Consider the following 10,866-nt stretch of genomic DNA (forward strand, 5'->3'; position numbering starts at 1 on the left):
GGTGTTGAAGGGAGACCTCTGAGACTAGCAAAAGAGGAGAAGACTGCTGAGAGCACCTGGAGCACCATGGCAACCGTATAGTTAGACTGTTGGGTGCATTCTCGTTTATTCTCACCTTCATGGTTTTAGCAATAAGTTAGGAAGAATTTGTTCATCAGCCGTTTGTTTTTTGGGGGGTCTTTTTGGGTTTGTTTTGTTTTGTTTTACTTCTCTTTCCGTGTGGTGTGCGGCTGGAGTAACAAAGCAGGTCATGTTTCTAAGAGGCCCAGAAAAGGAGTTGCCTGGGTAGAAAGCTGTTTACATTTCTATGACCACCTTTTACCTCCCTTATTTGCACCGTTTAACATCAGTGGGGAATGTGAATGAGGTCTTTTCTAGAGATGCTGACACTGCAGCCCCCACACTATGAGGCAGCACACCCCCCCCCCCCCCCCACAACCACTGCCAGCAGAGGGCTGGGCCCCTGACTCTGGAGCCGCCACCCTTGCGTTTGAGACGGAAGCGAAGGGACTTGGATGGACTCGCTGACACCATTTCTTTTCTGATTTCTTCTTTTTCTTCCTCCCTAGGAACGAATGAAAAGACTTAATGAAATTGTTGAGGCTGCAAATGCTGTCATTTCTCACATAGACCAGACGGCCCTTGCAGTTTATATTGCGATGAAGACTGACCCCAGGCCCGATGCAGCTACTATAAAAAAGTACCTAACCAGTAAATAATCTTTCTTGCATCTCATTTCTTAGTTACTTTTTAAAATTATGGACAATATTCTTTTCTGAGAATTGTTGTGTCCCTAGAATTATCAGTATTTGAATATCCACCCGTAGACAGTTTGTAAGAATTCTTTCCAGTTGTTGCAGATTTAAGCAAAAGAAAAGGACTTTGCCTTCTCTACCTTTTGGTGCTGCTGGTCTGGAGAGATTTGAGTAGCTGTGACCTAGCGGTCCTCCCATTTGGGAATCGGTGTGAATGTGACATGTGCAGAGGCAAACACCTAACACCCTGCAAAATCAGTTTCTAAACTGCTTATTGACCAATAGCGTGAAAAGCCCAGGTTTATGTAATGCCTGGTAACCCAAATAGAAATAAAGTTAGATTGAAACCATCATAGCCACTTGAGTTAGGAACCGGCTTTAGAGTATTCTGTGCGGTAAAGGGAAAGGGAGGTTTAGCTTTAATAAAACCCAGTGCGAGGCACCGCTCTGTGGTGGGTGAGCATGTGGCCCCCATGTGTTGTGTGAGGGTCCCTCAGCCTCACCTCTGCCTTCCCTGAACTCTCTTGTACCACTTTCCTCTCTGTCACTTTGGTTCATGTTCACCCGAGGGTCATTACCTGCAAGGGGAGAAACACCGCCTCCTCTTACAGCTGTTGTAACGAATGAACCAGAAGTGTTGAGTCCGCCCAGGAAGTGCTGCGATTCTTCTTCAGGATTCCGTCTGCTAGGCAGAATCCTTCTTTCTACATGAAGTTCCTGATTCTGAACTGCCGGAACTCTTGGCATTACGCTATGTTCTAAATTGCTAGAACTGTTGGCAGTACTAATGCTGTAGCTCTTACAAATGTTACAGTTTTTAAGCAGAATAAGATTTATTCAGGTTAGGTTGTTGGCGTTGTGCGCACCCTTTCCCACCTTCTAAGGGAACAGTCTCAAAGGGTGCTGTTTTGTCCATTTCTGAAGTGCCAGGTATGTACAGGGAAATCTTTGGGGTATATTAAATACGTGACCTCATTTAATCTTCTAAAAGACATACCAAGTAGGAGTGTTTTTACCCTGTATCTGCAGAAGAGCAGACAGGCTCAGAGACTGCGTGGCCAGCCTCGGGTGCCGGAGCCGGAAGTGGGAGAGCCGATCACACCTGCTCTGCCCTGGCCTGGACCCCTTCATGTCTTGATAAGCAGCCCCTTGCATTCCCACTCATCGTGAGAAGATTCCCACGCCACTGACCTTTGTCTCTTGGCCCGACCCCTCCCCTCCATCTCCTTCGTAACTGCTGTCTGCTGACAAGCCCCTTTCTCCTGGTCCTCAGGCATCCATATCTCAGCCCACAGCCATATCCCAATGTCTTCTGTCTCCCGTGGGGCCCCTGGCTTCTCACTGGAGTAGTCTACACTGCACCCTACTACCTGAATTCCACTCCGTGTTAACCCTCTTTCAGGAGTCGTCTGGGCTTGATCACCTGTGAGAAGCTCATTGCCAGAGACAGTGGCCCCTTTGAGGCTGCCTTGACCTCACTGCGGTATCTGTTATCAGCTGCCCCCATCCTTCCTAGCATCTGTTGTTTCTTAGTTTGGGAAAATAGTATCTCTTCAGATTCGTGTGTGTAGGAAATAACATGCGTGGGCTCGTTTTGAAATTTCAGTAAATATTAAGGTCCATTTATCCCTGCTCATACTTTGGCCTGTCTTTCCTAAATCTTCCTGTCCATGAAGGAAGCTCTTAATTCGCGGTTAAAGTGAGCTCACAAGACCCAGAGTAGTTGTGTTTTCAATCTTGTTAGTCCCTTTTTTCTCACAGTTTTTATCTCAGGTGCTGACTCCAGTGACTGTCAAAAAGTAACAGTCTGATAGGATCCTGGCTTTAAAGATTGTAGCTGTAGTGACTTTGACTTTCACACCTGCTGGGATAAAACTAGAAAGGAGGTGTCAGATGTGAAAATTAAGAGAAGCTGGTTAGTCTTTAGCAACCTTAGATCGGTTTGTCCACGCTTATAATTAAGGTATTTGCCGTGGCCCTTGCTTTGGCCAAACCACGATGGGCTCAGACATGCCACGCTGAGCAGAGGGCCTCGTCCAGGCCTGGGGCTCCTTGTTCTGGGGCGAGGGCCTCAGGAGCGGGCCGCATTTCTTCCATTTCTTGTAGCAGCAGCCGGCGAGCAGGAGCAGCAGCCCAGCATTCATTTCTCATTTCCATGCAAAACTGCTTTTACTGCGGTCACTCATGAGTCAGAAATTGCGATAGCCATTTTGTGATCTTAAAAATGATATGAGCTTTTCGCAGGTGATCCGATATCAAGTTTCAGTTAAACTTAATTTATTTAGGCCATTAAAGTATTTGATTGAAGCTCTTCCTAAAATATGGCTATCGCCACTTTGATCGGTACCTAACTAGATTTGATTCAAAGATGTTTGTGGAGCAAACACTGCAGTAAAGCACCACTGAGAGGAATGTGAAAAAATGAACAGGACGCTCTTAGAAAGCGTGCGCTCTGATACAGAAGATGCAGTTGCTAGGTGGGGTAAGATTGACAGTTACAATGAATACTTTAAAGTGTGAAAGCCCATTGGAAGCAGAGCTGACTTCCTTTTGAGTGGAGAAAGCCTCGTGGATGAAAGTACGTAGTCAGTACTAAATTAGATGAGGGTGGGAAATGAATATTCTAGATATGTGGGATTCAGGTTACTGGATCAGAGAACACTGAAATAGGGGTCTTGTGAGTAACTTAATCCAGGCCTGGCAAGTACAGCACACCTGTGCCACCCCTGAAATTCTGCCTCCTTCCAGCCCTTCCTGGGGCAGCTGGGTCCAGCCAGGACTGCCGTGAACGATCAAACCTGCCTTGCCGATCCACTTCTGTTCCAAGGCCCCCTTTCTCCGGCACAAGACGGGGACGGTGATTGTGTCCCACTCCTCGGCTGCTGTAAAAGCATAAATGCGGTGCTGGTGGCAAGACATTTCAGACGGCGGCTGGTCGGGCACCCGGTAGAGGAGAAGCTGCGTCCGTGCCCTACAGCTCCCAGATCTTTTTGTTCCTGAGCCCAGAGTAACCAAGCAGTTCCCAGGCGCATTTCCACAGAGAGAGTGAAAGTTGGTTCTTTTAAGCTTTGGAACTCTTGGCTGAGTTCCAAAGTCTTAGGCACCTTTTTTGGCAAAGTTTTATCTACTTTGCAGATGTATTAAGGAGGGTGACTTTGTTGGGTTGTAACAGGTTGTTTTGGCTTCTTATTTTAATTGCCTTTCACGCTATAATTCCTGTTGATTTTAGAGTGCCTGCAGATTTCATATGTTGCACATTCCACTCCGGGTCCTTCAGAATCATTCTCACTCTTACACAGTTTGTTCACCGGTGTCTGAGTGCCTCGGAGACACGCGCCCAGCGCTTGTAGTCCTCATTGCCCTCACATGTGCGGGACATGAATTGGACAAAATGCCCAGATCAGCAAGTATCCTAAAGACTCACACTGTCCCCTGGAGTGTAGGTTGTTACTGTATTTCATTCAGCGATGATTTATTGAGTTTCTGGTCTCTGCCAAGCATTGTCTGGGCACTTGAAATACATCAGAAGGACATGGCTCCCGCCCTGAAGCAGGACCATGTTACCATCGCGACTAAGAGCAGGCTGTCCAGAAGTAGCTTCAGGTTCTGCGTCTGTTACTGCCTAACTGTAGGACCTTGAACAGATCTCTGTGCCTCAGCTTCCTCCTTGGCAAAATGGGGATGATTACTAACTAGTATCTTACTTATAGAATTATTCTGACTGCAGATGAGTTCTGTATATAAAAGTGCACGTCCAGGGTAAGCGTCATACAGTGTTTGCTCTGTTTATAAATGAAAGTCTACTTCTGAAAGAACTTGTGTGTGTCTGTACATAAATCTGTAATGATTGCTATTTATAAGAAATCTATAGAAGAGTTCCTTAGCTGACAGAACTTAGAACTGAACTGTCCTTCATTTCTGTTGGTTTATGGCCTCTGTTTCAGCCAGATATAGCTGTCGTGACTCAATCTGTATGTGTAATGCAGTGGCTCATTTGATGTTTGTTAGAAATAAGGACTTTTATTTGATGGATAATGCAGATGTAAATACACAGCTGTACAATATCTCTGCGTTGTAAATCTGAGGCAGAGAACGCATGAATTCAGTTTCAGATAAGTCTGTACTTTTAAAAAATGATTTACTGATCTGTGAGTTATTTTTTGGTTTGGAACACAGTGATATGGACAAACAAAAATCTACCCTCGTGGATGCCCTTTGTAGAAAAGGATGTGCCCTAGCTGACCACCTGCTTCACGCACAAGATCAAGATGGGGCCGTTTCAGGTGATACGGAAGGAAGAGAGGAGGAAGGAGAGAGCACTCTGGATTCTCTGACAGAAACTTTTTGGGAAACTACAAAATGGACTGATCTTTTTGACAATAAGGTAACCTGTCTGCCTCTTGTTTGGGCGCAGTTCTTGGGGGTTGCTTCACAAACCTTTCTTGGGCCCCATTGCCTCCTCTTTGCCGTTCCCCAGCTGCCTGGCCAGAAGAGGAAGACAATACATGGAATGTGGCTAAGCTGGGCTCTGAAGAAGACTCTGTGTTTAGTGAGACCTCATTTGTCTTGCCTGTTTTAAACCGTTCTACCATTCTCTTCTCTGTCTGCATAGCAGCCTTTTGGTGAAGGCAGTTACTTACGAAGCTAGAATTAAGAGCATCTCGAGGTCGTGTTTGTGCCTTCCTGCATCTGTCTATGTGCTGATTTGTCGGGGGTGGAGGGGGGTTGCTGGTTACTTTACATGTCATTTTTCTCAAAACCTCTTTGACTTTTAAATAATTATCACCTGGATTTATAGCTCATCAACTTTAAAATCCAGTTCAAAAAAAGTCACATTGATGAACTTTTTGGATGTGGGTTATAAAAACATTTTAAATCTCTTTTAGCTCTCTACTAGAATTCTCACGGTAGGGATTATATAACTCCCAAGTTGCTGTCAGTCTTCCTTTCTTCTGGAGATAAAAATAAACTAAATGAAATCAGTGGAAATCTCCTGACCCAGCACAAGCCCTTGTTTGTGTTTTACTAGACAGATGCTTGTTTTCTGGATTCACTGTGATCATTTGTAGTACAGACCTCTGAGATAGGAGAAAAGTTTTCACCACAGCACAGTCGTGCTCCTGCCGTGGAAACGGAGTCCTAGGCAGGAAACTGCAGGAGCCAGTGTCACAGCAGAGCTTGAGAATTTGGATCTGAAATCAGGCCCTGGAGTGCAAATCCCACTTCTTCCATTGTTATCTGTATGACCCTCAGCAAGTTTCTGAAACCTGCTGAATGAGTACTCAGTACACGGAAGGGCCTCCGTGATACTTGCTCTTATTCTGAACACACACCTGTTGCACGTCTGCTCCCCACCCAGTGCTGTGCTTGCTGCTGGGAAAAGATAAGAGCCTGGTGGATAAAAACTTGACGAGCCCCGTAATAAAACCATTACGAATAATCCCGTATCTCCGTATCTGCCGCAATACTGCTGTATCAGGGGCCAGGCACTGTATTACCTGTCCGTTTAGCACCTTTGTTACAGTTGAACACCTTGCTTGGCTCTAGAACACAAATAAATGTGATAGGATTGCTTTCTTTGAGGTAATTCTCCATATTCTGAAGGTGGAGACCAAAAACGTAAATAAATGGTTACAGGTATATTTGACAGATGCAGTAATTAAAGGCACCAACGTATACACAAGGAATTGACAGCGTAAGAACGTGTTTGTATAATAGAACACTTTTTTTTTTTTTTTTTTTTTTACTTTTATCCCCTTTTGCAGTTTTGGTAATTTATAACGAGGTTTTCATAGTTCTGTACTTCCCTCCTTACTCGCGTTTTTGTGATCACTTCTGTCAGCTCCCCTTTGCATAAGGAGATGTTTTGGTATGGATGCCAAGAACTAGTGATTCATCAGAGCTTCATTTTTTTCCCCAACACAAGTTACCTGTTTTGTGGCATATTTAACTTTATTCTTTCAAAACATTTTTGAAATTTGCTTGATGGAAAATGTTCATTTTAAAAGCTACACTTCTGTTAAGGCCTTCATCTTTTCCTTATTGAAGCTCTAAGCCATACAGTGTAAATATTTCATAGATAAGCTTTATCTTGTTTTACCTTATAGGTTTTAACATTTGCATACAAGCATGCATTAGTAAATAAAATGTATGGGAGAGGCCTTAAATTTGCAACTAAACTTGTGGAAGAAAAACCAACAAAAGAAAACTGGAAAAATTGTATTCAAGTAAGTGATATAAAATCGTCACTGTTAAGTGTCCCCTCCATATTGCATAGTGACAAATTAGAGCCTTATGGTAGTGATTTAGCGATACTGACTTTATCATGACAGATTGCTACTCCAATTAATGTAATGCGAACTATAAAATGAAAGCATGAGAGACCGCCAATAAGCTATTTACATTTTTTAAACTTTTCTTATTAAATTTTAATTTTTTTTAAATGTTTATTCATTTTTGAGAGACAGAACGTGAGCAGGGGAAGGGCAGAGAGAGAGGGAGACATAGAATCTGAAGCAGGCTCCAGGCTCTGAGTTGTCAGCACAGAGCCTGATGGGGGGCTCAAACTCCCAGACCTCGAGATCATGACCTGAGCTGAAGTTGAATGCTTACCTGACTGAGCCACCCAGGGGCCCCATTATTATTAAATTTTTAAAACTCCTGTCCAGAAAGGATAGAAGGGCTGTACTTAGCCTCAGATGTTTACAACGTAGGCAAAGTGCATTATGAATTTTAGATGTATAGTCAGAAGACAGTTTTCTTTATGAAGAAAACAAACAGAATTGCTTTTCAATACATGTTGGCTCAGTTCTAAAATGGTTGAATTTTTAGAGTTTATATTTCAATATTCTTCATTTGAAGTGATAGGCCATTTTGTGATTTTACCACATTCTGTATTATATGCAGAGAAATTATGTGGTTGATACTAGAAACAGGAGGTAAGAAATGCTGTTCTTTCTGTACAAGTTAATTGTCAAGTATAAAGTTTACTGAATTCCAGAGAAATCACTGTAGCCTCATCCTGTCTCTGGGCCTGGTTTGTTCCTGAAGGATATTATGGGGTTGGGCAGCTTGGTCATGCCAAATGTGGCCAAGGCTCTGGTCTCCGTACCCAAGGTATTCTTTGAATGTAAAACTAATCAGTAGGTTCCTAGGGAAATTTTTTATAATTAGAGGAAACTACAGGTTATCTTTACTCTTAGACCTTTTCTGGCATACCTTCACCAGTCCAAATTGTGAGACATTTTAACTCAGTTCTTCAGATGTTTGAATAGGTTAAGAGAAATCTTTCTGCAACTCACCATAAGGTGTGTAGTGTGATTCTTATCACATCAACTATAATCTGTGAGCTCTCACATCCGTAAAGCCCGTGACTCACCCAGACATTGACACCAGGGGGTGTTTCATAATTTGTGTCCCCTGCACTCTGTTCCTGTACTGCCTGCCCTCCACACTGCTGCTGGGAAAGATGGCTTTTGACACCTCCTGGTGAAGCCCCGGGCGCATGTAGGATAAAATCCAAACTCCTCCCCGTGGCCCATAAGGCCCATGTGATGTGGCTCCTGCCTTCCTCCCCAGCCACATCTCATCACACTTCCCTGGAATGGCTCTGCTCCCATCTCGAGAGCCGCCTCTGCCTGGCCGAAGCAGCCTCGGCCCTTCCCACCGTGGGACCCAGCTCGTCCAGCTGTGTGGAGAGCTCTTTCCCCGACTGGCAGAGTAGGTCTCTTCTTCAGGTTTCCTCTTAAATGTCATCTCCCCGGAGATCCCACTTGTGACCATCTCACTTCCCAGCCCCTCTGTTATGTCACCATTGTATACCTGACATGTACATCTTAATTATGGACTCGCCTATTCATCTGCTCATGGATTTGCTTTGGCACTCTTTGGTTTTCCTGAACAGAACAGAACTTTCCTGAAAGTGAGAAGTGAGTTTGTTCAGTGCTGTTTTCCCGAGGTCTAGAATAGTGTTTGACTTCCAGTCAGACAGAGAATGAAAGGCAGCTAGGTTGGTAGGAAGGAAGGGAACAAGTGTGTCAGGATTGAAGAAAGAAAGACAGAAAGGCTAGTAGAAAGACAGGAAAGAAGGAAGGTTGGGCGGGATGGTCATAATCACCTGTTTAGGTTGGTTGGTAGGAAAATGAGTAGGTTAGTTGATGGTAAGGAAGAACAATTGGTAGGAAGGGTGGTGGGTGGTTGGGTTGGGATGGAAGGAAAGTTCTATGTGCTACTTTATTATCATTAAATATTTAATGCAGAATTTACCCTGAATATTGAGCTTGAAAAATCTGTTCTTTAATAATAAAGTTTTGTGTTCTGTTCTAGCTGATGAAGTTACTTGGATGGACCCATTGTGCATCTTTTACTGAAAACTGGCTTCCCATCATGTATCCTCCTGATTATTGTGTATTCTAAAATAGGAACCAAGACTTTAAATTTTAAAAAAAGAAAGTTTTATAGTGAATGGATATAAAAACAAATTTGTGGCATTTTTAGTCTAATGCATGTTTTCATCCGCTATCAAATACTGATTATTAAAATGATGTGTATTTATCAGAGAATTTGCTGGCGTGTGGCTTAATACATGTAAATCTAGACCTCTGACATCATGGTGTTTTTTTAATGCCTCACATGGCTGGCACTGGGCTGTGCCCTGACTGCCAGCACCAAGGACTTTCGGTTGGGTTGCAGATATCACTTGCATGATAGGTTTTGAACAGTGACTTTTAACTGCAAACCTGTAAAATTCTATTTTTTATTTTATAAACGAACAGGGTTTTAACATGCTCAACTTTAATTTTTTTCAATTGTATGAAGGCCTTAAAAAGCTACATTAAGCGTAGCTAAAATTATTTATTGGAGTAAAAAAATAGCAGAACTTCATTTCCAGATTTTTTTTTCTTTTTTTTTCTTTTTCTTTTTTTTTCTTTTTCTTTTGGTAAAGGTTTACATTTGATTAAGGGGAAAAAAACCGGCACAAATGAGTGTGTGGCAATTGCTGGAGCATAACTGCTTCTCACTAAATCAGTCTTCATCTTGGAGTTATTTCAGGTCAGTCATTTTTAACATCCTTTTGACGTGCAGAGAGCATCAGAATGAACTAATACGTGTATAAGTGCCAGACTGATAAATCTTTATCAGGTATTGTAAAGATACACATATGGTATGTTTGTTAAAGTTGAAATAATGTAAACACGTGAATACCTGTGCAAAACCAAGATCACAGTATATACCATATGCATTCTGATACCTTGATTTTTTTTATAAATAATAAAAGTGAATATTGAAGCTTCTTAAAGTTGGTCTTAATTTTTCATAAATAAAATTTGGGGTTAAGACAATATATTAGATCAACAGAAAAAAATTCAACGTGAGGTAATTTATATTTCCTATAGGCTTGCAATTATTTGAATATATTGCCAGTTCTTATTATGTGACTAACTTTTGTGTATGTTTTTTGGCTTTTTATTTCTCTTTCTGGCTACCATACTTGCTTCTCTCATCCATCCTCTCTCCATAAAATAAAAAGACACACGTAGACGATATTGAAAAGCCTCTACTCACTTAAGCAAACGTGTTTGTGTGTGTGGTTATGGTTTTTAAATCTTGTTCCCTTAGAATGTACTACTGCAAAAGGCCTCCCAGTTCATCCTGTCTGGTCACTCATAACTGGTTTGGGGCAGTTGACCCCTTTATCTGATAAAAACAGAGCCTTTAGGAAAACTACAATTATGCTTGCAAACATTTTCCACATGATTTCTGAGCCATCTAGAATTCAAAGTCCCATCAGTGAACAGCCACATGCATATTCTCACCAACACCCGTGCTTTCATGCTCACTCCTGCGGGTTCCCGTGTGTCCATACAGTCCGTGAGGAAACGGAGAGGCTCGGAAAGGGTAGGGTGACTGACTGACTGGTTATTAGAGAATCCGTTTTCAAACCCAGGTCTTGCCGTTCCTAGTAAGTGCTGCCTGCATGCGCAGAGCCGGGGGGGCGGGGCAGCCACAGGTGGAAGCTTGGGTCCTTCTCAGGTCTTTCGTGAGGATGCGCACAGCCCTAGAATGCACGGGGTCCTCTACATACCCAGGTCTCGAAGCCCGTGTGACATCT

General features: G+C 42.9%; 1 protein-coding gene across 5 annotated transcripts in view; it reads left to right on the forward strand.

Moving 5' to 3' along the window:
- Positions 1–10,048, forward strand: part of TPP2 (tripeptidyl peptidase 2) — a 67,742-nt gene extending 57,694 nt beyond the window's left edge. For 2 of the 5 annotated variants that reach the window (XM_042930042.1, XM_042930043.1), the window contains 5 exons: positions 570–700; positions 4,932–5,139; positions 5,233–5,304; positions 6,863–6,982; positions 9,081–10,048. In XM_042930042.1, coding sequence (XP_042785976.1) covers positions 570–700; positions 4,932–5,139; positions 5,233–5,304; positions 6,863–6,982; positions 9,081–9,170 — 621 coding nt within the window. In that variant the 3' untranslated portion in view covers positions 9,171–10,048. Of the gene's footprint in view, positions 1–569; positions 712–4,931; positions 5,140–5,232; positions 5,305–6,862; positions 6,983–9,080 lie in introns of those variants that run through there. The other 3 variants (XM_042930044.1, XM_042930045.1, XM_042930046.1) reach the window with 2 other exon arrangements.
- Positions 10,049–10,866: the final 818 nt, after the last annotated feature.

The sequence above is a fragment of the Panthera leo genome, chromosome A1 (assembly GCF_018350215.1).
Source record: "Panthera leo isolate Ple1 chromosome A1, P.leo_Ple1_pat1.1, whole genome shotgun sequence".
Classification (NCBI taxonomy): domain Eukaryota; kingdom Metazoa; phylum Chordata; class Mammalia; order Carnivora; family Felidae; genus Panthera; species Panthera leo.